The sequence below is a fragment of the Myxine glutinosa genome, chromosome 8, assembly GCF_964187855.1.
Source record: "Myxine glutinosa chromosome 8, kmMyxGlut1.1, whole genome shotgun sequence".
In the NCBI taxonomy this organism is placed as follows: Eukaryota; Metazoa; Chordata; class Myxini; order Myxiniformes; family Myxinidae; genus Myxine; species Myxine glutinosa.
In genome coordinates, this window is record NC_136268.1 from 60,086,534 (window position 1) to 60,113,351 (window position 26,818).

Below are 26,818 nucleotides of genomic sequence, written 5' to 3' on the forward strand. Positions count from 1 at the left end.
CTCCGTAATTGCAACTCCAGTTTCCGGAGCTCAACGTCTTCTGGTTCTTCGGGTAGCCACTCCCAGGCTAACTCGTCCCATGTTCCTAATCCCACCATAGACTGTATCACCGTGGTCTGCAACTCTGCCTTCCTCAAATTAGTTCGGACCTCCAAGTTAAAATGTTTGGCCAATTTCAAGAGGTCCGCTTTTAGTAACGCTCGGAACTGTGCCTCACTAGGTGTTACCGCAAAGTTCTGTGCCACAAACGCCATGGTGCCTATCGTTAACACCTGTTAACCTTCACCCAAGACTTTACCCCTAATTTCCCAAAAATTTACCAATTAATACTTAATTAATAAATTTTAATTAATAAAAATATTATTTTATTATTTTATACAATTTTAGATCCCGGACGAGCCCCCAATTTCTGTTACGTGGTCCTCCCGGTGACTACCTGGTCTCGGTGACCCCCGGACCGTGAGAGGAACTCCGCCAGAAAGATCTATGATTTATACGCTTTCGTAACGCAATCAATATGAATTCCAGTCAATAAGAAACCCCACCCCAAGGATCCGGAGTAATCAATTAATATATTCCCCCAAGGAATCCACAACCATCAACAATCAACAATCAATATTACAAAGATGGCCATCTTACATATGTGTCCCCCCCTGTCCCCACTCACGACCACTTGGGTCACGGTCACTGTCCCTCACAATGTCTCTCTTCTCCGCACACGGGCGGTTGAACGAACCCCGGGCGGACGTGCTCCAAACGTGCACGTCTCATACCGGGGACAGCGGCTGCAGCGCACACCTCCTTGCCAAGCAACGGGGCAAAACCAAGCGCGGCTTGCAACGCGCGCGAGGCCCAAGGTGCAACCCGTACGCGTCCTTGTAGACGGTGAGGCGAACTGTGCCGGACGCTTGGTTCCGTGCACGAACCCACGGCGACTTACGTGTAAATGGGTAATTACACGTCCAGGTAACTCCTCTCGCCAGACGGGCTTTCACACACAGCGTTCCCCACGCTGCTCAATATCGATACCACTCTTCTCGGCGCTGGGCGAGGAAGAGGAAGAAGATCGCCGCTTCTGCCGGACCTCGTGTCTTTTCTTCTTTCGTTTCCGGTCTCCTTTTTCCCAGAAGGGCTCCTGACCCTTTAATCACAACAACCTTTAATCGACTACACATTAATAAGCAAAGACCTGAATAGTAATTCACATCAATTCACATAAATCCGTAACACATTGCACAAATATGTTACGGTTCCGATAGTATTGTGCTGACCTTTCCAATAATAATTAGATTGTCATCAGAAAGGTTTTGTCAAGCCAGATATACAGAAGGAGGAACAGAGGAATAACATAAAAGCGAGTAGCAATAGCCAGGACAGGAGCAGAATGTAAAATACAGAAATCAGCCTGTGAAGAAGAAATTGCGGAGGTGCACATGGGTGATCAGCAGGGCATTTGAAAGACTGAAGGAGGGAGAGACTGGATACGGGGAAGCACTGCTTTGTAGAATTCCAGGCGGATGGAAAAGATCATGGGAAAGGACACCGTCAAAGGCCATCTGCGGTTTCCACTCATAGAGGAAATCAGACGACCACTTGAGCATGGGGAGCTGGGCACCAAAGGAAGGAAACCTGTAATTAAATCAAGGCTGCATGCCAGACAGTATCAAAGGTTCGAGAGATTTTCAGAAACCTCTTGAGGTTCAATGAATCCATCCATTACTGTGTCAGAAGTAGTAACATATCCAAGGTAGAATATGCAGGCCAGGGGCCAAACGTAGTCAGATTAGTGTGGTAGGGAGGAGATTATAGTGCCCGAGTTCAGCTGCAATGATCGACTCCATTACTATGCTTATGATGGGGATAAGGTGGACAGGTTTGCAGTTGAGGGGATGATCAGTTTTTTGGAACCTTTGTTATGGATACAAGTAATGTTTGTAACTCTGAAATGTAGGAAGTTGCCCATCCCAAATGGACTTCTAAAAGAGAAAGGAATGAGGGCATGATAGAACTACAGCACATTTCCTGATGATGAGATGGACAGATTTGAGGTAAAGTTTGACATGACAATGTCCAGTAATGATCAATGGCTGCCATTTGGGGAGATGTGTGTTGGAAAAGAAACAGACTGAATAAGTCCAGTCGTTTCAGAGAATGACTTAGCTCCTCGGCCATGTATTGAAGTAGGTGAAGGAACACCAAGCCAGCTGATATGGTTGGGAAAAATGTACGTTTTTTTTTTTTTTTTTTGTATAAAACATCGAGGCTCGTGTAAGAGCTAACATTAATCACAAAAAAACAAACTGACACATGAAACATATGATAAAGCGAGCGGGAAATAAGATGGGGAGAGAGAGGGAGCCACACAAGTAAAACAGTAGAAAAAACAGGGACATCGGGAGATTTGTGGGAGGCAGAGGGCTTGGGGGGAGGAGGCATAGGAAGTGGGGTTGGGGGTGGGAGAAGCATAAAACACATGAACACTGCAAGGACTTCCAGGAAAGAAGTCGGTATTTCAAAAAAGTGGATCGGGGTGAATTAACGGGGGTAGAAAGGATCAAGGTTTTCGATGGGGGAAGATAAGACATGGTGGTGAACAGCTGTTTGAAAGACCTGGAGGGAGGAGTGGAATTGAAGAGAGTGAGGGAGTGTGTTCCAGAGGCAGGAGAAAAGAGGATTGAAAGAGTGAAGTAGAATAGAGAGTCTTGATTTTGGCAGTTTAACCATAAGAGGGTTGCTGGCAGATCTTGTGCGACCTGAAGGAATATTTGGGGGACAGCACAGAGAGAGATGGGGGAGCAAGGCCGGAGAGGAGGTGGTAGAGGACAGAAAGACCACCAACCTGCCTGCGGTGAGTGAATGAAAGTCCCTCGGAGTTAGCTTCATCGTGGGAGATTCCAATGATTCTGAAAGCTTTGGTTTCAACCTTAACGCCGAGCTAGGTGCGAGTCAGGAGCACCAGCCCAGAGGGGAGAACTCTATTCCATTGAGCTGCGGATGAAAGCCTTGTATGTGGTGAGGAGCTCAGGTGTGCCAAGGAAGGACTTTGCACGATGGAGGATGCCCAGTCGGTGACTGGCTTTGGAGGCCAGCTTGGAAATGTGGTTTTCCCAGGAAAGATCATGGCAGATAGTGAGACCCAAAACTTGAGCGACAAAACTTCTTGGAGAGGATTGTTCAGAAAGTAGATGGTAGGGTTGTCCAGTCGGTCTTTTCGGAGAGACATAGTAAGAGTGTGAGATTTGTCAGGATTGAAAGACATGTTTCACTTGTTTGACAAGTCTGTGATTTTGTCCAGGTCTGCAGAAAGTGAGGAGGCTGCAGACTGTCGATCTGAGGGATGAAGTACGGAGCGGCAGAGAGTGGAGTCATCAGCAAAGAGATGGAGAGGATTTTCCAGAGCATCAGAGAGATCATCGATGAAGACCAGAAAAAGCACAGGGCCCAGAACACTGCCTTGGGCAACTCCAGCCTGAACAGGAAGGGGAGATGAGAGAAATCCATTTCGGGCCACACGTTGATTACGACCAGAGAGGAAGTCCGCAAGCCATGCGTGGAGATTTCCATGGATACCATCGGAAGAGAGTTTGGTGAGCAGAGCGTGGTGCCAGACCGTATCGAAGGCACGTGATATGTCAAGGAGTATCTATACAGTAGGAAGAGTGTGAACAGGGGTGAGCAGAGAGCAGAGTGTCAATGTTTGCAGAGCCTCGTATGTGCAGTCTTCTGAGTTGACGCAGTGGTAGACAACATAAAGAAACAATACATTGCTATGGAGAAGCACATGGAGCTCGATGTATTCCATCGTGCTGGGTTGACCAGTGAGAGTCATGGATTGTGGAGAAGGGAGGAAGGGACACCATCACTGGTGCAGGAATCAGAGCTGTGTGAATGGAGGAGGCCATAACAATGCAGGAAGACAAACGGAAGAGACATAAATCCTGTCTGAAATCTTTCTGGTAGACATACAATATCTTGGCTAACTGTAGCAGCCTGGATGAAGAGATCTGTGAAGTTGCATCACAGACCTCTGATATTGCTGGACAGAGATGAGATTGAAGTCATGTAAGAGATGGAAGCACATGCTGACACTGGTGGAGGGGGGATGGAGGGGGGTCAGGGATACAATTATGCATAATTCCCCCCTTATTAAAGTAACTTTTATATAATGTAGTGCATAAATAATGCTGTTCAGTTTACAATAGTGTGCTGTTGTGAGCTTACATTAGTGGAGTGCTATTATAATGATTAAATTATGTATTTTATGGCGGCCATTTTGAAAATCCAAAATGGCGGCCATGCAGGTGTCTCCGCAAATGCCAACAATAATTTTTGGATTCCTCGTGCTCTGAATATTCCAAAAAGGTATAGTTTTGCTAATCTCCAAAATTTTTGAACGAAAAAAACATGGTGAACCTGACAAGTAATTATAATCATTGCCAAGGATCATTGTCATGTATGCTTCCAGTTCCAGTGCAGTTGCTGGACTTGCATTTGCTTATCCATCCCAACTATCCTTGTGCAGGAAACACCAACATAGAACACATAAGACAACATAAAGTCACAACACAGGGGAAACCTTCCCTCTCGGTATGCTTCAACCAAAAGATGACTTCATCCATTCAAAGAATAACCCAAAGCGGGCAATGGATGTGAAGCGCGTGAGCCCTGACGAGTGTCTGTGGACGGTGCAGCTGGAACCTGTGCCTCTCACACAGGAGACCCTGCAGCGTGCGGTATGCTCATCTGCTCCTTAGTGGAGTAAGAGCGCCACCAATGCAGGTGAAGGAGGAGAGCAAATGAGCTGGAACAAAACAGCTGACAATCGCAATGCCGAGCCAGAACCAATCGGCCTACCGCATGGAAGGCGACACCCAGCGGTGTGCGCCTGCATGCTTCTTGGTGCAGCGAGAACATTCAAGCAATGGATGATATGAGACAGCAGATGTGCTTGCACAGGAAAACTGCCATTGACCATCAAGTCTAAAGTTACAGGTCCACCAAAACAACTGCTCTCCTGACACCCTTGATGACCACTTTTCCTCTTTTGTGCTCTTGCCATTCTCTATCCACACTGGCCTATATATATATTATAGTCGATTCTCTCTATACTCTGGCTCTCTGGCCTATATATTCTAGTATTCATGATGCCCCATACTCATCCCCAATGTGAGTTTTCAGCATTTTCCAGCACTTTTGAGGTCATGATGGAGGCAAATGCAATGTCACAAGAAAACCATTGGTGGGATCATTAGACTTCTAATCCTTACACTTGCTTCACTTTTAGGACTTTCCAGATGTTTAGTGATACAAAAAAGATTCCGCATATTCAGCATATTCAGCATATTCCTGAACGGCATAGACCTAGTAGATCCTGTGTATAGGACTTATAGTTCAATCTGATACTAACAAGGCTGCTTTCTTGCTTTATAAACCCATACCTACAACTTCAAAGGACTTGCAATATCATGTATTATGTAATACAGTTATATCACAAATATAAAGACAATGGTTTTCAATTACCTTTGTTTGTTGCTTTTCTATAATCCTGAGCACTATTTTGAGACCTTTATTGGATTCCTTGACCCAGAAAACATCGGATTAGCATATTTAATTAAGTTTCTCGGTTGACTAGAAGCCGAGATAGCGCAAAATATGTATTTTATGGCGGCCATTTTGAAAATCCAAAATGGCGGCCATGCAGGTGTCTGTGCAAATGCCAACATTGATTTTCGGATTCTCCATGCTCTGATGATTCCAAAAATGTACAGGTTTGCTAATCTCCCAAAATTTTGAACGAAATCATATTTGTTAACATTGTGAAACTGACTTTAAGTTAATTGTGATGAATAGATATGACTTTCTCTGCTTACAACACTGGTATATCCTTTTGCTTCTAAAGTCGGTGTTGATTTAAGCTCACGATCAAAGTCCTGGGGTTAAACAGGGCGTAAGAGGGTAGGAACTACTCCGCTATCATCTGGTATGGCGGCTGCAGAGGTCAATCAGACATATGGGTTTAACATGGAATGCCTGCATTGGTTGGGCATTTGTGCTTCAACCCGCTTGAACCCTGACTTCACGACAATACTTTTGCTATGCAACTGAATAAGTAAATTCCAAATATATGTCATTTGAAAACAAAATTATGATGGAATAATTTATGAACCATTCGACCAAAACTACCATTTTAGAAACCTAAACTAAATTGACAAATGAGTTGGGGATCATATCTATGTTGCAAAACCATTGCCACCTGCATTTTATTACATCATAATCATAAAATGAGGATTTCATATCAAAGCTTCCATTTTGAGGATACGTACAACTTCACGTCATCTGCAGACGCATCCTCCGTTTGATCATCCTCATCATCCTCTTCATTTTCTTTGGCTTTTGTTGTCAAACCATTCATCTCATTCTGTGCAATAAAAACAAAACAAATGGACTTGTATCATTGCAAGAAAGTGGACAAAACGTTCGTATGACAATCAAGGAACATGCAGGACAATCATTGTGTCGATCGAAGCATACCATTTCCCTGTTCAGGTCAATCTTCATCTGTAATTTTTCATTCTTGTCCAGAATCTTGTTTTCATCTACATCGAAACGTTTAAAAATCTCATGGATTTTAGACTCCTGGTGTCCTAGTCTGACAAAATAGTGACATAAAGTAAGTAAGAGTTAGGTCACATATCTTACTATTCATTTGCTATTGATCACTGGCTTTGAAACCAATCCAAAATTTTATTATAGAGCCTAGGGCATCAAAAAAGCTACATATCCCGAACAAACAGTCATTAGAGCATTTAAATTGCATCAGATGTGGCAATACATGTGAATTGTTGCTCCCGGCTTGCCGGCTCAATGGCAAGACGCCATTTGCGTTTTTGCCTCCCACATCCCTAGAATCCCGTTTGGAATCCCGTGCAGGCACGGCAACGTTGTATCTATCTATAATTCCAGTAATCTCTGTGTGTGTGTGTCTGTCTGTCTGTATGTATGTATGCGACCGCTGTTTCTCGACAACTACCGGTCCGATATACTTGAAACTTGCCAGGTATATTGCTGGGGACCGGAGGATGTGCCTTTTCAAGGTTTGAAATTAATCGGACAAGTGGTTCCCAAGGTATGGTCACCGTACTCGCAAGCCGTTCGCTTTGGCTTTGCGAATGGACCAAACCATTTCATGTAAATAGAGGGGGGGGGGGGGTTCTGTGGTCGTTGCGAATGGACCAAATCATTTCATGTAAATAGAGGGGGGGGGGGTTCTGTGGTCGTTACTGCCACGTGGTTTCAAAGTTTTTTTTTGTTGTTGTTGTTTGCACGCATGTTTTTTTGCACGCACGTACGGGCAAGCACGTACGGGCGTGCCCGTACGTGCGGGCACGCCCTAGTTTCTATAAATACTTGATTGTTAAATAAGTGTTCTGGTACCCTTGTATTTATTTTTGATATTTTCAACAATCCTCACTCAATTATATCCATATGTTGACTCGTTATGGATGTACTGAAGACTTAAGGCTAAAATGCAAAAAATTTGTTCATTATTTATTTGAATATCCTTCATTGACTTCGATAGGGGACGTTTACTATTGCACTTACTCTATGAGTCTGTCACGCCACTCTTCATAGCCCATGCTCTCTTCTGATGCATCCAATGTACATTGAATATCGCTATACTGTTTGATCTTGAACTTTGAGGCCACCTTATTGTAAGCCTGGAAGGTAAAAACAAGCAACGATGATTTACCAGATGTATCGTTGTCAGACTACCGAAAGGTAGTCAATGCCATACACTTGTTATTATGTCACATACAAGAGAAATAAATCACCTTGATGGACCATTTTTGTTTATCTGGAAGAGAGTACATTTCTTTAAAAACAGTGGCAAATACAAATGTACTTTTTAACATAGTTTTGAACAAAGATCTATATTGAATGGTGTGAGGTATTTACCCTGAGCAGGTAATGTGCAATATCAAATTCATCCTCTTGCTCAGCAAGGTCTGCCTTGACTGCCGTGTACGTGTCACTAATAATAGCCAGGAACATGTTCTGCATGACACACAATTAATTGTTACTTGTTTTACAAACAGTCCGATTTCAACAAACTTTCCAACCTGGCAATTTTTTTTAAACAATCATGGTATTTACTCACCAAAAGCACAAAGAACACGAAGAACACGTACGTCGAGAAGTAGATTGGTCCCATAATTCGATTGGCTCTCTCTATTGCACCAAACTCAAAGTCGCCAAGGATAATTCGAAATTGAGTAAATCTGGAAATAAGGTTCCGAAATTAAAGCAATTATGGGGCTGCTTTTACGTTTGCTGCACAAAGTGAAATGATCAATCCACTCTTCAGTTGTGCAATTCTCATGTACAAAAATCTTCAGTGCTATATGCATAAAGGGATATCTAAGGTTAAAAAATCCACACATATCAACTTTACGACTGATAATTAAGCAGCTGTACTGCAAGGTGTTTTCATGCCTCCGCCGACGAAGTCGCTGGAAGTCCTCCTAGTCTTAAGCAAGGTCAACAATCATTGCAGATGACAAAGTTTTCTCTCTTCTGAAAAAACCTAAACTATTCTTACGTTTATAGGGGTAGGTAAGAAAATACTGTAGGGAAGGTAGAATGGTATAGGATCTAGTATGGACCATGTAACATGGAGGAGCATTTCGATGTACATAAACAGGGAAAATGTAGCTTAAGGTTTTTAAATGTTCATCATAAGAGGGATGATGACGTGTTTTTTTTTTTTTTTTTTTTTTTTTTGTATACAAGGTCGAGGCTCGTGAAAGAGCGAACATTAATCACACAGAAAGACAAACCGACACATAAAACATATAACATAGGGAGCGGTAGACAAGATGGGGAGAGAGGGGGAAGGACACAAACACAACATTTGAGAGCAGGGACCGAGAGACATGGAGACATCGAGAGATCTGAGAGAGGGCGAGGGCTTTGGGGGGGGGGGGCGTGGGAAGGGGGCGGTGGGAGAGGTATAAAACATATGGACACTGCCAGGACTTCCAGGAAAGAAGTTGGAATTTCAAACAAGGTGGATCTGGGGTGAATTAGCGGGGGTAGAAAAGATCAAGGTTTTGGATGGGGGAAGATAAGAGATGGTGGTGAACAGCTGTTTTAAAGACCTGGAGGGAGGAGTGGGATTGAAGGGAGTGAGGGAGTTTGTTCCAGAGGCGGGAGAAAAGAGGAATGAAAGAGTGAAGGTGAGCAGAGAGCCGAGATTTCGGCAGTTTAACCATCAGAGGGTTGCTGGCAGATCTTGTGCGACCTGTAGGAATATTTGGGGGACAGAGCACAGAGAGAGCTGGGGGTGCAAGGCCGGAGAGGAGTCGGTAGAAGACAGAAAGACCACCTACCTGCCTGCGGTGAGTGAGTGAAAGGCCCTCAGAGATAGCTTCATCGCGGGAGATTCCAATAATTCTGAAAGCTTTGGTTTCAACAGCGTGAAGCCGAGCTAGGTGTGAGGCAGGAGCACCGGCCCATAGGGGAGAACAGTATTCCATTGAGCTGCGGATGAAAGCCTTGTATGTGGTGAGGAGCTCAGGTGTGCCGAGGAAGGACTTCGCACGACGGAGGATGCCCAGTCGGCGACTGGCTTTGGAGGCCAGCTTGGAAATGTGGTTTTCCCAAGAAAGATCATGGCAGATAGTGAGACCCAAAATCTTGAGCGACAGAACTTCTTGGAGAGGATTGTTGAGAAAGTAGATGGGAGGGTTGTCCAGTCGATCTTTTCGGAGAGACATAGTAAGAGTGTGAGATTTGTCAGGATTGAAAGACATGTTCCACTTGTTTGACCAGTCTGTGATTTTGTCCAGGTCTTCAGAGAGTGAGGAGGCAGCAGACTGCCGATCTGAGGGAAGAGGAATGGAGCGGCAGAGAGTGGAGTCATCAGCAAAGAGATAGAGAGGATTTTCGAGAGAGTCAGAGAGATCATTGATGAAGACCAGAAAAAGCACGGGGCCCAGAACACTGCCTTGGGGAACTCCAGCCTGAACAGGAAGAGGAGATGAGAGAAACCCATTCAGGGCCACACGTTGACGACGACTAGAGAGGAAGTCCGCCAGCCATGCGTGGAGATTTCCATGGATACCAAAGGAGGAGAGTTTGGTGAGCAGAGCGGGGTGCCAGACCGTGTCGAAGGCACGTGATATGTCGAGGGAGACAGCTCTAATTTCCTGTTTGGCATTTAGGACCTCCATCCATTGTTGAGACAGCAGAAGCAGCATGTCCAGAGTAGAGTGACCTGGTCTGAAACCAAATTGATGATCAGAGATCAAGCCATTGGAGAAGAGGAAAGATTTCATATCCGAAGCAATGATGGATTCCATGACTTTGCTGATAATTGGGAGAAGGCTGATTGGTCTGTAGTTGCTAGGATCTGTTTTTGCACCTTTTTTGTGCAAAGCGGTGATGTTGGCTGATTTCCAAGCAGATGGCAGTTGACCTTGAGCAAAAGAGAGGGTGAAGAGAACAGAGAGAGGGTGAGATAGAGCAGCAGAGCAGGATTTTAGGACCCGTGGGCTGATGCCGTCGGGTCCAGTTGCAGAATCAGAGTCGAGGGTTGACAGAAACTTTTCCACCTTGTCAGGAGGAAAGGACACGGAGTCCAGGAGCAGCAGGGTACGACTGGGTATGGTGGGTACAGAGAGGGATGGGTTTGGGACACAAGATTTAGAGGCAAACACAGAGTTGAGGCATTCAGCTTTTTCACGTGCGGAGTCAGCTGTGTAGCCGTTTGAGGTAAGGGAGGGGATGGAGGGGGAACAAACACCAGAAACGGATTTGACCAGACGCCACCAGGATTTGGAAGAGGGAGACAGATAAGAGAGTTCGGTCTTGAGAACGGAGAGATATTGTTTCCTGGCTCTCCTGAGGGTGGACACACACTTGTTTCGGGCTTTGTGAAAGGAAATGAGATTTCCTTCCGTTGGATTTGCTTTCCAGGAGACGAAGGCAAGTTGTTTCTGGGCAACAGCCTCACCACAAGATTCCGTGTACCATGGACGGGAGGAAGGGTATGACAACTGAAGACGAGATGGGATAAATCTGTGCATGAGAGAGAGCAATTTACTTTGGAAGAATTCCCAGGATGAGTTGATGTCAGAGGTGGTAGAGATGGGAGACCAGTCCAGATGATTGATGGCTGCTTGAAGACCGTGCCAGTTGGCCTGAGTGAAATGCCAGACTCGTCGACGCTGAGCAGGCTCCCTGAGGATGGTCAGAGAGATGTCCACTTTAACAAGGACATGATCAGATGATCCGATCGGAGCAGAAGAAGAGCAGCAGACATTTTCAGGGAAGTTAGTCATAACCAAGTCCAGAAGAGAAGATGTTCCGTTGACTGAGATCCGGGTCGGGAAATTGACAGATTGTGTCAGTCCCAGTGAGTCGCAGAAGTCCTTTGCTGAGGAGCCATGGCTGGTGAGAGAGGTACCCACACCCAGCCAACTGGCATGATGACAGTTGAAATCACCACATATGAGGAAGAGAGAGTTGGGATGAGTAGATAGAAGTTGGTCCATATCATCAGACAGCGAGATGTAGATGGAGTCATCACTGTTTGGTGGACGGTACAACACACATATGAACAAGAGGTGGGAGCGAAGGGGAAGCCGTAGCCAGAGGTATTCCTGGGGGTGAGGTGGAGAGAGTGCAGTGCAGGGCGAGTGAGGAAGAGAGTTTTTGATAAAGATAGCAACCCCGCCTCCAGGACGAGGCTCAGGTCTATCATACCGGAGGAGGGAGTAGCCCGGGAGAGATACTATGGAATCAGAGACATCATAAAGGAGGAAAGTTTCTGTTAAGCAGATCACGTCTGGTTTGACAGAAGATTAGTAATAGTGTTAATTAGTAATAGGGTTTAATGCTAATTTCCCCTGTGCGTAAAACCCTCTGTGTCATTTCTAACATTTTTGCCGCTACGGCCTGCGAAGTATGGCACAGCTGGCCGTTGGTCACCCTCCATGAACTGCCGGCTGGGCTGGGCCCACCCCTATGGACACGATGCAACGGGGACCTGCCCAGGAGAGGCGGAGCGACAGTGATACGGTGGGCGGTGAAAAGGACCGGCAGGCCACGCCTCCCAAGTGACGTGGCCGGATGACGTGGGCGAACTAAAAAGGGAAGCCTCGGGATTGGCTCTGGCCACTGAAGAGGAAGAAGTGCTTTGTTCTTGCTCGAAGAAGAAGGCTTGGTCATTTTGGTGTGTACTGGAAGAGAGCATTTGGTGCGGCGATTGTGAAGGAGCTTCGACTGTTGGGCTCTTGGTGGGCTGGAGGCTGCGCTGTCTTTTCCAAAATGGTGGAGAAAACAAGAGGGTCGTCTTCACGACTCGCCTAATTGCCAGGCACCCATGGCGCCTTCGACGCACGGCATTCGATGGCACCATTTTGCCGAGTTTCCCGCGCGAGTGGCTCCAAGCCACCACCACTGCTGACCTCACCAATAGGACTCATTTTGGAGACGGCTAAGTGCTGGAGAGGGAGGATTAATTTTATTATGTTTCCCTGTGTTCGTGTTCGTCACTGCGTGGAGGTACCTCAAAGTAGAAATTAGTTTTACATCAGCTTTGTTTTCGTATTTCATTCCGCACCTTATTTTCATTAAATCATTATTGTGGCATTTGATTTGTCGTGTATTCTTGTTCGTGGTTTTGGAATAAACCCGTGTGTTTGTGTAGTTAAGCCTTCACGTCTCTTTCATCCTGCGCGCGCAAATTAACCGCCATAATTGGGTGGTCGCCTCTGGAGTAAGCTGGTTCAACCATCCGTCCAGGCTGATCTTGATCGCCAGGGACACGACAATATACATATACATATATACATATACATATATACATATACACACACACACACACATATATGTATATATATATATATATATATATATATACATATATATATATATATATATATATATATACATACATACATACATACATACACTACATGGCCAAAAGTATGTAGACACCCGAACATCACACCCGTATATGCTCGTCGAACATCTCATTCCAAAATCATGGGCATTAATATGGAGTTGGTTCCCCCCTTTACTGTTATGACAGCCTTCACTCTTCTGGGAAGGCTTTCCACTAGATGTTGGAACATTGCTGCGGGGATTTGCTTCCATTCAGCCACAAGAGCATTCGTGAGGTCGGGCACTGATGTTGGGTGATTAGGCCTGGCTCGCAGTCTGCGTTCCAATTCATCCCAAAGGTGTTCGATGGGGTTGAGGTCAGGGCTCTGTGCAGGCCAGTCAAGATCTTCCACACCGATCTTGACAAACTATTTCTGTATGGACTGCGCTTTGTGCAAAGGGGCATTGTCATGTTGAAACAGGAAAGGGCCTTCCCCAAAATGTTGTCACAAAGTTGTAAGCACAAAACACAATCATCTAGAATGTCATTGTATGCTGTAGCGTTAAGATTTTCCTTCACTGGAACTAAGGGGCTGAGCCCAAACCATGAAAAACAGCCCCAGACCATTTTTCCTCCTCCACCAAACTTTTAGAGTTGGCACTATGCATTCGTGCAGGTTGCGTTCTCCTTTCATCAGCCAAACCCAGATTAGTCTGTCAGATTGCCAGATGGTGAAGCGTGATTCATCACTCCAGAGAACGCTTTTCCACTGCTCCAGAGTCCAATGGCGGTGAGCTTTACACCACTCCAGCCGACGCTTGGCATTGTGCATGGTGATCTGAGGCTTGTGTGCGGCTGCTCGGCCATGGAAACCCATTTCATGAAGCTCCCGATGAACAGTTGTTATGCTGAAGTTGCTTCCAGAGGCAGTTTGGAACTCGGTAGTGTGTTGCAATCGAGGAGAGACCATTTTTACGCGCTACGCACTTCAGCACTCGGCGGTCCCGTTTTGTGAGCTTGTGTGGCCTACCACTTTGCGGCTGAGCTGTTGTTGCTGCTAGACGTTTCCACTTCACATCACCAAAAACATCATAATAAACAGCACTTCCAGTTGACTGTGGCAACCCCAGCAAGGCAGAAATTTGACGAACTGACTTGTTGGAAAGGTGGCATCCTATGATGGTGCCACGTTGAAATTCACTGTGCTCTTTAGTACAGTCCATTCTACTGCCTATGTTTGTCTATGGAGATTGCACGGCTGTGTGCTTTATTATATATACCTGTCAGCAATGGGTGTGGCTGAAACAGACGAATCCACTAATTATAAGGGGTGTCCGCATACTTTTGGCCATGTAGTGTATATAAAAATATAAATAAATATATAAAAATATACATATATATATCACCTCTCATAGATATATCACCCCTCCATAGACAAAAAAAAGAGGGAAAGAAAGGAGAAAGAGAGGACAAAAATAAACAAATAAATTATGCTGACACACAGACACACCTTACCACTTCTTACCTTACTACCACAGAATGTACACAGCAATTCACCAGCATACAAATCAATGCACAGGCACTCTATTTATAATGATGTTCCCTTCCGGTAAACATGAATGGCACATTTCAGGGTTTAATTAATTAATTGAAAATAAAAACTACATGAACAAACACTTACAACAACGAAAAAGAAATCCCCATTACTTATTTATTTTAAATATTGCACACAACTTCCAATGCAACAGGAACCTACTGAAAGATTTTTCATTTTTATTAAGCCACCAGTCATTAAAGTCGCTTTTTTCAGCATTTAACCTAGTCTGCTTGGCTCAAAGTAAACAGATGTGACGGGCTGACCAATATACCTATTGGCGAGGGGCTGCCTCGCTTAAGGCAGGCGTTACCTGGTATAGAACCAATGCAGTTCTCCCACAAACATTAACAATGCCTAGCAGACACGCTAACAGTCATTACCTAACCTTAAAACCGGATCAAAGTCACTTTTTAAACCCCGTTTTAAATCAGCTAAGGTTCTCGCGTGCTTCCTGCGATGCCCACATGCGCGCAAAGCCACCATTGATCGGACACGTCCAAGGGACTAACAGCGTCAAAGGGATCGGACACGTCCAAGGGACTAGCGGCCTATCCGTCCAGCCGTCTGTGTTAAAAGACAACATGGACACGACAATATATATACATATACCCTATGTTTTATATATATATTCTCACGAAATAAAATCACTTGATTACAATTACTAATTAATCCCTTCGTAATGTAATTACATATACATCAGGTGTGTGCGTGGGTGTCGTTGATTGTTTTCTCCATAATTCGGGTTTCAGAAGTTGGAATGGAGTCCTCCCAGGACTCGTAGTATCCACCCCCGCTTCGGTAAAGGATTGCAATTTATGGGCTAAGTTGTGACGTTGTCTTGTTTTCAGAGTTTTGTTCTGAGGTCTCTCTTCAGGATCGTCACTGAGCACTGGACAGCCTCCAACTGTAGTTTGATTGTGGTAATGTTCCCAGGGATGTTTTGTGGGTTATTTTGGAGGTTCTTCTTTGTCATTCCCATTTTTCCAATTATCATTGGTACAATATCGGTGCTCTTCAGCTTCCAGGATCATTGCACCTCATTCTTGAGATCTTGATATTTGGTCATTTTCTTGATTTCTGCATTATTTAGTCCAAAATCACGGCACTGAAGCCTCAATTAGTAATGCCCTCTTTTCCTTTTAGGATCTGAGTACAGTGTTCGTGGTCGCAGTGCTTTGTTTTCTATGTTCATGCTTGATGGGATGGATCATCAGGTCCCATCAAGTGTGTGTGTGTTTGTGTGTGTTACATGGTGTGTGTGTGTGTGTGTCTATGTGCTCTTACCCTTCCCTGTGCACTTAACACTTTGTATTTGTATAATGAAAAATATATACGTTGGTGTGTCCTGGGAATATTATGAGAATCTCATTTGTAGAGCTTCTTAAATGCTCCTCAAAGGGACTTGAGTAACATTAGACATATCATAAGGTTGATAATCTTTTTGGTAGGCAATTCTTTGGTGCTACCAACAAAAGCGGGACAAAAATGCTGCCAACACAAGTTGAGATGCAATGTTTGAGAAACTCTGGTTATCAGTTGCCAGTGCAGCCTTCAAATCTCATGAAGCTTAGGCTGATAACGCACGCTCTAGAAAAGCAGATCAGTCATAGTTCTGGAGATGCCATCGAGTGACATTAACAGGTGAACCACATTTTCTCGACAGTCTGAGATTGTTATGCTGTGAAAAGTTTTTATTTTAAGAATTACTAGTTCTAAGAGGGAGTCAATCAGCCTGACCTTTTTCCTCAATCATAAAACTTGTGTCATTTATGCACACAAGTAACATCTTTGCTTATATATTTAATATGGATTTTATATAATAATAAAAACCTGTACTCACATGCAGTTCCCAAAAGTGCTGAAGTCCTTCACTTGGGTGCCGAAGATGAGGTATCCCAGCTGAGCATATGCGAAGAAGATGATGAAAAACATAACAGCAAAGCCACAGACATCTTTAGCACAGCGGGCGAGTGTGGAAGACAGTTGAGTCATTGTCTTGTTGAAGCTCACATACTTGAAGAACTGTACATTTGATAGAAACAAGAAAATACCCAATTAGTTTGCAGCATTTTAAACTGCGACACGTCGTAGGTCAACAAGAGCTTCGTTTTGCTGTTGTTGTCGGGGTTCTTGTTGGGGGTCAATTTTTGAAATGTGGACCCATTGGTCGGACAGCTGCCGGACCACACCCACATCTTTCACTTTACTCCACCCACCATAGCACCGAGACGAGATGATATGGCTGCCATCTTGGTTTTCTTGTGGGCCTAATACAGTAGGTCTGTAGGCCTCTGCTGATTATACACTGCCCGGAATTGCTGCGTCAGAATTTCCATTGGCTTTGTTTGGATAGAGTGTGATTCACGATGAGTGACCCCAAAAAAATCTAATCATATGTCGAATAATAGTAAGGTTTAAACAAGCCCATGAGAACGCATGGTACGTCAGAACACACATTAATCAAGCATTACGTTAAGTAACCAAGCGTTATGTTACACAAATTACTAAAACCATTGGCTTTGTTTGGATTGAGTGTTATTCATGATGAGGGACACCAAAAAAAATCGAATAAAATCTCATATTATTAGATACTAAAATACTTCATATTATTAGATACTTCACCAAAAATCATTCTATTCCTGGAAAATCTGCGAATTGCAAAACCGCGAATAGGGGGGCATTGTTTTAACAGAAAAGGGGGGGATAGGTTCCCGAGTCGAAAAAATCCACAAATAGAGAGGACCAAACCGCGAATGGCGAGGCAAAATTTGCGAATGGTGAAGCAAATTCCGAGAATGTCGACGACAATCCTCGATGGTCGATGAAAGTCCCATGAATGTATGCTGCGGCATTGTTTAAATGTGGAAAAGGGGGATATGTTATAGGTTGTCGGTGGTTCCTGATTCATAGAGGCAGTTTTAAATGCTTTTAACCGCAAATGCATATGATTACAGTTTCACAAAAAATGCATACAAAAAAACAAACAAACGACAACACCATTTCCAATTTATTGAAGGAATGTGCTTACAGTTTATTGTCCCCTGTCGCACCGCGGAGCGAAAGGGCGACCATGGTTTTTAAAAGTGCTTAACCATACCGTACCGTGGAAGTAAAAAAAAACACAACACCATCATGTACCGTTTAAAATTTTTATTTTACAAACACACACAACTTTAAAATGATGATGATGATGATGGTGATGGTGATGAATTAAAATCTCATGAATTCCTCGAACTTTGAGGGCAACCTAAATGATGGTGCAGCAGAATCGTGCACTAAGGGAGAGGCAGGTCACTGATTTAAGGACGCTGATTTAAGGACGCTGATGAGAATGCTGGTGAGGACGCTGGTGAGGACGCTGGTGAGGACGCTGAGAGGGAGGCAGGAGACGGTGTTGATGGTCGTGAGGTGGAGGGAGAGGGCTGAAGAAATGGGTAATGGGGAGCTGCCTGACAGATTGCCCAAGATTTTGATGTAGCTATTTGTTGGGAGCAGCACATCATCCAAGCCCCTCTTGAACTTGAGGTACCTTTCCATGACTGGGTTAGCGTATTGCAACCTGTCCGCAAGCGCCTGCATGCCATGCAGCAACTCCCCCAGGAACTGGCCTGTGAGGTTGGACCTCGGCACCTCTTCCTCAATACTGCCCACCCCCTGCTCCACGGAAACCTTTGGAATGGCATCAAACTCGTCCTCTATGAGTGGGTTTAGGGAACAGTTCAGCATCATGGTTTTCAGCATGAAGTCCCTCATCTGCATGTTGTCCTCAATCCATATTCTGAGAATCTTCTCCATCCTTTCCATGTCGACATTCCGGACATGGGTGACCACCTTCGTACTCGATACAGCACTTGCTGAAAGTTTCTCTCGAATCACCTTCTCCTTCTTCCGTATGTAGCGAACAGTGGATTCGTTGACGCCATAATGCCTGCCAACAGAGGCCGCACTTTCTCCTCTCGGAAGCCGTTTGAGCAGCTCCACTTTCTGGCTCAGGCACATCACTTTCTTCTGCCTCTTGGTAGTCGACGCATCTCCGGCAATGGTCTTGCGCTTGGGAGCCATGATTGAACGATGAGCAGAGCAAGTCAAAAACAGGTCAAAGCAACGGGACGAGAACAATGGTCGAGATCAAGGACACAATCTGTATATGTAGGATTGCGAGCATTATGGGTATCTGCGGGAGGTACTCTGCCAATTTTTTGTGAGGGATGCTGTCGGATGATGCCGTATTGAGCCTATCTGCTAATTTCAATGATAGATTTAATGAAGCATTTGCATTCTATGACTCGCAGAGGTGACTTGTTTACACAGCTAATGGAACATCCCCTGAAGCGTTTTCATTGTATAAGATCTCTGATGATGCTTTACCGTAAATTGCAAAATGTAATAATTGATTTAATGAAGCATTTGCATTCTATAATTCGTGGAGTTGACTTATTTACACATCTGGTGGGATATACCGCGAAGCTCGCTTATAGTGCGGCTAAGATTTGCTCCCGTGAAAGCCACAAAACGTGAAGCACACAGCAGTGAATGTACAGGTCATGCTCGTGGCTTGTAGATGTTTTTTGCGTACATACGTCCAGCTGCTTTATGCATGGCTGGTGAAAGATGGGTTTTTATAAATGTGTCAAGCTAGCAGCTCGTGAAAAAAAATTTTCACCTCTGAAAAACCGTAAATTCGACGTGACTTCACCAAATGGTAGAGTTTATGGTCCGACAAATTCCTCTATATTTTTGAGGTCAATAGGTCAAGATAGGCCAAAGGTCAACAACTTTTTTTCAAATTTCTAAAATCCTCAATTTTCATCCAATTGACTTGGAATTTGAATAGGATTTACATATCGGCTTACTGAAACAAACCACCAATTATTTTTGGGGTCAACATAGGCCAAAAGGTCAACATCGGCGAGATGTCTAAAATTGTCAATTTTAAACCAATTAACTTAAACTTTGAAGACGATTTGCATATCAGGTCACTGAATTCAACCACTAATTTTTTTTGAGGTCAAAAGGATGCTGTACTGTGTGCCATTCTACTTTGTTCTGTTTTTCCAAGTGCCACTCTATGAGTGATTTTTCATCTGTCTGTTTGTTACTTGCAAAATCGAAGATTTTACAAGTACTAGGGCATGCCCGTACTATATCTATATCTAAAATTATATCCCCCCCCTCTATTTACATGAAATGGTTTGGTCCAAAGCGAACGGCTTGCGAGTGGTGACAATCCCCCCCCTCTATTTACATGCAATGGTTTGGTCCAAAGCGAACGGCTTCCGGAGTTTGGTAAAGAAATCGCCATCGCGTGCACAAACGCGCAGGAAAGCGAATGAATCGCAAATTCGTTTTTATTAGTTGTAAAACATAGTTTAACGCCAACATAGTTTGCAAACGTGAAATAAATGAATACGCTCTCAAATGTGCCATCCGAGGCAGAGTGTGCCCGCCACGTTCGGCACACGCGATCGTTCGCTGCTCTCTGATTGGTTGAATCGTTTTTTGGACATAGCTCGGTAAGTAATTGTCCGATTAATATGAAACCTTGAAAAGGCACATCCTCGGGTCCCCAGCAATATACCTGGCAAGTTAAAAGTATATCGGACCCGTGGTTGTCGAGAAACAGCGGTCACAGACAGACAAACGTACAAACGTACAAACGTACAGACAGAGATTACTGGAATTATAGATAGACTAGGGCATGCCCGTACTATATCTATATCTAAAATTATATCCCCCCCCCTCTATTTACATGAAATGGTTTGGTCCAAAGCGAACGGCTTGCGAGTGGTGACAATCCCCCCCCTCTATTTACATGCAATGGTTTGGTCCAAAGCGAACGGCTTCCGGAGTTTGGTAAAGAAATCGCCATCGCGTGCACAAACGCGCAGGAAAGCGAATGAATCGCAAATTCGTTTTTATTAGTTGTAAAACATAGTTTAACGCCAACATAGTTTGCAAACGTGAAATAAATGAATACGCTCTCAAATGTGCCATCCGAGGCAGAGTGTGCCCGCCACGTTCGGCACACGCGATCGTTCGCTGCTCTCTGATTGGTTGAATCGTTTTTTGGACATAGCTCGGTAAGTAATTGTCCGATTAATATGAAACCTTGAAAAGGCACATCCTCGGGTCCCCAGCAATATACCTGGCAAGTTAAAAGTATATCGGACCCGTGGTTGTCGAGAAACAGCGGTCACAGACAGACAAACGTACAAACGTACAGACAGAGATTACTGGAATTATAGATAGATATTGGTCGGTTGTGTTTGTGACTCTGTCTGTCTGTTTGTTTGTTTGCTTGTTTGTTTGTTTGTCACCGGCCTACAGGTCACAATTTTCAACCGATCTTCACCAAACTTCACCAAGTGGTAGAGTTGGTCAAATGCCAGAAGCCTATTGTTTTTGGGGTCAATAGGTCAAAAGGTCAACATAGGCCAAAGGTCACCAACTTTGCTAAATTTCTAAAATCCTCAATTTTCATCCGATTGACTTGAAATTTGAAGACCACTTGCATATCTGGTCAATGAATTCAACCACCAAGAATTTTTGAGGTCAACATAGGCCAAATGGTCAACATAGGCCAAATTTCTAAAATCCTCAATTTTCATCCAATTGACTTGAGATTTGGAGAGGACTTGCACATCTGGTCACTGAATTCAACCACCAAGTATTCTTGAGGTCAACATAGGCCAAATGGTCAACATAGGCCAAATTTCTAAAATCCTCAAATTTCATCCAATTGACTTGAAATTTGAAAAGGACTTGCATATCTCGTCACTGAATTCAACCACTAATTATATTTTAGGTGAACATAGGCCAAAAGGTCAACATAGGCCAAATTTCTAAAATCCTCAATTTTCATCCAATTGACTTGAAATTTGAAGAGGACTTGCATATCTGGTCACTGAATTCAACCACCAAGTATTCTTGGTCAACTTAGGCCAAAAGGTCAACATAGGCCAAATTTCTAAAATCCTCAATTTTCATCCAATTGACTTGAAATTTGAAGAGGACTTGCATATCTGGTCAGTGAATTCAATCACCAAGTATCTTTGAGGTCAACATAGGCCAAAAGGTCAACATAGGCCAAATTTCTAAAATCCTCAATTTTCATCCAATTGACATGAAATTTGAAGAGGACTTGCATATCTGGTCACTGAATTCAACCACCAAGTATTTTTGAGGTCACCATAGGCCATCATGTCACATTGAAAACTTTTGGGGGAGGGCGTATTTTGCAAGTATCGTGCTACGCATGACGTTTTCTTGTTTGTTTGTCACCAGCCTACAGGTCACAATTCTAAACCGATCGTCATGAAACTTCACCAAGTTGTATAGGTCGTCCCAATTGAGAAGCCTATTGATTTTGAGGTCTAAGATCAAAGGTCATCTGGAGGTCAAATGTCTAAAATCGCAATTTTAAATCCGATTGACTTGAAAATTGAATAGCATTTGTATATTGAGTCACTAAATATGGAAACCAACTATTTTTTGAGGTCAAAAGGTCAAAGGTCACCTCTAAGTCAAACTTCCAAAATCATAAATTTTCATCTGAAAAACCATCAATTTTCATCCGATTGACTTGAAAATTGAACAGCATTTGCATAGTGCCTCAATGAATTGGGAAACCAACTATTCTTGAGGTCAAAAGGTCAAAGGTCAACTCAAGGTCAAACTTCTAAAATCCTTTTTCATCTGAAAAATCGTCACTTTTCATCCTGTTGACCCGAGCTTTGATCAAGATCGTCAATTTTAATCTTGATGAAATGGACAATTTGCTGTATCAATGGAAAACTTTTGGGGGGGGAGGGGGTGCAGATTTTGCAAGTATCATGCTCCGCATGACGTCTTCCTGTTTGTTACTTGCAAAATCGAAGATTTTTCAAGTATATTGGTCGGTTGTGTTTGTGACTCTGTCTGTCTGTCTGTTTGTTTGTTTGTCACCGGCCTACAGGTCACAATTTTCAACCGATCTTCACCAAACTTCACCAAATGGTAGAGTTGGTCAAATGCCAGAAGCCTATTGTTTTTGGGGTCAATAGGTCAAAAGGTCAACATAGGCCAAAGGTCACCAACTTTGCTAAATTTCTAAAATCCTCAATTTTCATCCGATTGACTTGAAATTTGAAGACCACTTGCATATCTTGTCACTGAATTCAAGAACCAAGCCTTTTTGAGGTCAACATAGGCCAAATGGTCAACATAGGCCAAATTTCTAAAATCCTCAATTTTCATCCAATTGACTTGAAATTTGAAAAGGACTTGCATATCTCGTCACTGAATTCAACCACAAATTATATTTTAGGTGAACATAGGCCAAAAGGTCAACATAGGCCAAATTTCTAAAATCCTCATTTTTCATCCAATTGACTTGAAATTTGAAGAGGACTTGCATATCTGGTGACTGATTCAATCACCAAGTATATTTGAGGTCAACATAGGCCAAAAGGTCAACATAGGCCTCATCACATGCATTAACTTGTCAGATGCATATTGTATGTTCGCATGTCAAGTGATAGGTCCCCACGGTCATCTGTGATTTGCATACAGGTCGGTGATTAAACCACGTGGATGTTCGCATGGATGTTGTTTAAAACCTCGTGGATGTTTAAAACCGCCACGAGGAGTATATGTTATCGGTCCTTTCATCCATCTGTGAGAGGGAGGAGTGGGTCAAGGGGACTAAACAGAAGTGCATTAAAGCGAATTCAAACTTACAGGTGTAAACCCAAAATAGCTTTTTGGGGGAGGGCGTATTTTGCAAGTATCGTGCTACGCATGACGTTTTCTTGTTTGTTTGTTTGTTTGTCCAGGCGATTCTCAGCCATCATTTGAGTTAGGAAGCTGAAATTTGGGCACAATAGTGAGTAAGTACTTTGTCAAAAACAGTATTTTTTGTTTTTTGATTAATCAATTAATTGATTAGTTACTTAATTATTATTATCGATTAATTAACTACTTATATATTTCCTTTCTCTTCTGGGCATTATCTCGGGCACCTTTTGAGCTAGGAAGCTGATATTTGGACATGACAATGACCAAGTGATTTGGCTGTAAAGGCTATTTTTGATTTCTTGATTGACCAATTAATCAATTAATTATTTGATTATTTGATTAATGACATAATTATTTTTTTATTTTTAGTTACAGATTCGGATGAAACGGTGGTGGTTTAGGCATTCTGTTAGCCAATTGATTAATTATTTAATTATTTCATGATTATTATTTATTTATTTTCATTATTAATCATTTATTTATTTTCATTATTAATCATTTATTTATTTTCTTTCTCATCTGGGCAATATCTCAGGCACCTTTTGAGCTAGAAAGCTGATATTTGAACATGACAGTGACCAAGTGATGTGGCTATAACGGATATGTTTGATTTATTGATTAATCAATTAATTGATTAATTATTTATTGATTAATCAATTAATTTTTTTTTTTTCGATTGATGACTTATTTCGTTAATTTCCAAAAAGTTACAGCTTCGGATGAAGCACTGGTGGTTTAGGTATGCTATTAGCTAATTAATTAAGAAAATATTTTATGATCACTATTTATTGATTTTAATTACGCAATTAATCAAACAATTATTGTACACCTCTCCCTCCCCAATACAGTCTCTATGAGCTGCACGGCGGTATTGGCGGATGCTGAAGGCACCCCGGCAATGCCGTGCTGGAGGATATTTCTTTATTTGGCATGGGAGTGGTGTACTTTGAATGTATCTGTACTTGTTCGGGTTATTTTTGATCCTCAGGAGAGAGCGGGGCAGCAGTCTGTTGCCTATACCCCGCCCAAATTAAGGGGCATGTCAGAAGAAAGTGTTGCATGCTTAGAACAAGATCGCCCCTAGGTGAGTACTCTGCAATGGTATTAATAATTATAAAGATCATAACTTGAGCCCCCATGGCCGCTCACATATATATATATATACATATAGAATTGTTGATTTTTTTGTACGACAAAAAGGTTTTTGATTTTGCCAATCTTTTTTTTAGTGTGATATTTTTTCTGGCTGCTTTTAATTAATTTCTACACTTCATTTAATTTCTCACTCATTTTCTATGTTTACTCTTTTTTTTGAAAAGTGCTTTGAGATTTTCAAACAAAAAGTACTGTGCGAAACAAATTAATCGAAATGAATAATTATGTAATTTCAAATCACTTTCTTTTTTTTCTTTTTTTTTGTATACAAGATCGAGGCTCGTGAAAGAGCTAACATTAATCACACAAAAAGTCAAACCGACACACAAAACACAAAAAAACAAGGGGAGCGGCAGACAAGATGGGAAGAGAGTGGGAAGGACACAAACACAACATTTGAAAGCAGGGACATCGGGAGGACTTGGGGGGAGGTGGGAGAGGTATAAAACATATGAACACTGCAAGGACTCTGGGGTGAATTACCGGGGGTAGAAAAGATCAAGGTTTTGGATGGGGGAAGATAAGAGATGGTGGTGAACAGCTGTTTTAAAGACCTGGAGGGAGGAGTGGGATTGAAGGGAGTGGGGGAGTTTGTTCCAGAGGCGGGAGAAAAGGGGAATGAAAGAGTGAAGGTGAGCAGAGAGCCTAGATTTTGGCAGTTTAACCATAAGAGGGTTGCAGGCAGATCTTGTGCGACCTGAAGGAATATTGGGGGGACAAAGCACAGAGAGAGCTGGGGGAGCAAGGCCGGAGAGGAGTCGGTAGAAGACAGAAAGACCACCAACCTGCCTGCGGTGAGTGAGTGAAAGGCCCTCGGAGTTAGCTTCATCACGGGAGATTCCAATGATTCTGAAAGCTTTGGCCTCAACAGCGTGAAGCCGAGCTAGGTGTGAGGCAGGAGCACCAGCCCAGAGGGGGGAACAATATTCCATTGAGCTGCGGATGAAAGCCTTGTATGTGGTGAGGAGCTCGGGTGTGCCAAGGAAGGACTTCGCACGACGGAGGATGCCCAGTCGGCGACTGGCTTTGGAGGCCAGCTTGGAAATGTGGTTTTCCCAAGAAAGATCATGGCAGATAGTGAGACCCAAAACCTTGAGTGACAGAACTTCTTGGAGAGGATTGTTGAGAAAGTAGATGGGAGGGTTTTCCAGTCGGTCCTTTCGGAGAGACATTGTAAGAGTGTGAGATTTGTCAGGATTGAAAGACATGTTCCACTTGTTTGACCAGTCTATGATTTTGTCCAGGTCTGCAGAGAGTGAGGAGGCTGCAGACTGCCGATCTGAGGGATGAGGAATGGAGCGGCAGATAGTGGAGTCATCAGCAAAGAGATAGAGAGGATTTTCCAGAGAGTCGGAGAGATCATTGATGAAGACCAGAAATAGCACAGGGCCCAGAACACTACCTTGGGGAACTCCAGCCAGAACAGAAGGGGAGATGAGAGAAATCTATTCAGGGCCACACGTTGCCTACGACCAGAGAGGACGTCCGCAAGCCATGAGTGGAGATTTCCATGAATACCATAGGAGGTGAGTTTGGTGAGCAGAGCTGGGTGCCAGACCGTATCGAAGGCACGTGATATGTCAAGTGAGACAGCTCTGATTTCCTGTTTGGCATTGAGGACCTCCATCCATTGTTGAGACAGCAGAAGCAACATGTCCAGAGTAGAATGACCTGGTCTGAATCCAAATTGATGATCAGAGATCAAGCCATTGGAGAAGAGGAAGGATTTGATATCCGAAGCAATGATGGATTCCATGACTTTGCTGATAATTTGGAGCAGGCTGATTGGTCTGTAGTTGCAAGGATCTGTTTTTGTACCTTTTTGTGTAAAGCTGTAATGTTTGCTGATTTCCAAGATGCTGGCAGATGACCTTGAGCAAAAGAGAGGGTGAAAAGAACAGAGAGAGGGTGAGAGAGAGCGGCAGAGCAGGATTTTAGGACCCGTGGGCTGATGCCATCTGGTCCAGTTGCAGAATCAGAGTCGAGGTTTGATAAAAAAAACTTCACCTTGTCAGGGGAGAAGGACACAGAGTCCAGGAGCAGTTGGGTTCGACTGGGAAAGGTGGGAACAGAGAGAGATGGGTTTGGGACACAAGATTTTGAGGCAAACACCGAGTTGAGGCATTCGGCTTTGTCACGTGCGGTGTCAACTGTGTAGCCATTTGAGGTAAGGGAGGGGATGGAGGGGGAACAAACACCAGAAACGGATTTGACCAGACGCCACCAGGATTTGGAGGAAGGAGACAGGTTTGAGAGTTCAATCTTGAGTGTGGAGAGATTGTACTTCCTGGCACTCCTGAGGGTAGAAACACACTTGTTTCGAGCTTGGTGGAAGGAACTGAGATTGCCTCCAGTTGGATTTGCCTTCCAAGACGCAAAGGCAAGTTGTTTCAGGGCAACTG

General features: G+C 43.5%; 2 protein-coding genes across 3 annotated transcripts in view; one reads left to right on the top strand and one right to left on the bottom strand.

Annotated features, from left to right (window-relative positions):
• LOC144893281 (uncharacterized) overlaps window positions 1-26,818 on the top strand; it is a 1,021,022-nt gene that overhangs the window by 735,244 nt on the left and 258,960 nt on the right. The gene's annotated exons all lie outside the window — the stretch shown is intronic.
• Window positions 1-26,818, bottom strand: part of LOC137432523 (polycystin-2-like protein 1) — a 99,278-nt gene that overhangs the window by 9,955 nt on the left and 62,505 nt on the right. For both annotated transcript variants that reach the window (XM_068124538.2, XM_078783315.1), the window contains exons 8-13: window positions 16,327-16,508; window positions 8,159-8,279; window positions 7,957-8,055; window positions 7,603-7,718; window positions 6,532-6,649; window positions 6,324-6,418 (exon numbers count right to left, since the gene is read on the bottom strand). In XM_068124538.2, coding sequence (XP_067980639.1) covers window positions 6,324-6,418; window positions 6,532-6,649; window positions 7,603-7,718; window positions 7,957-8,055; window positions 8,159-8,279; window positions 16,327-16,508 — 731 coding nt within the window. The remainder of the gene's footprint in view (window positions 1-6,323; window positions 6,419-6,531; window positions 6,650-7,602; window positions 7,719-7,956; window positions 8,056-8,158; window positions 8,280-16,326; window positions 16,509-26,818) is intronic.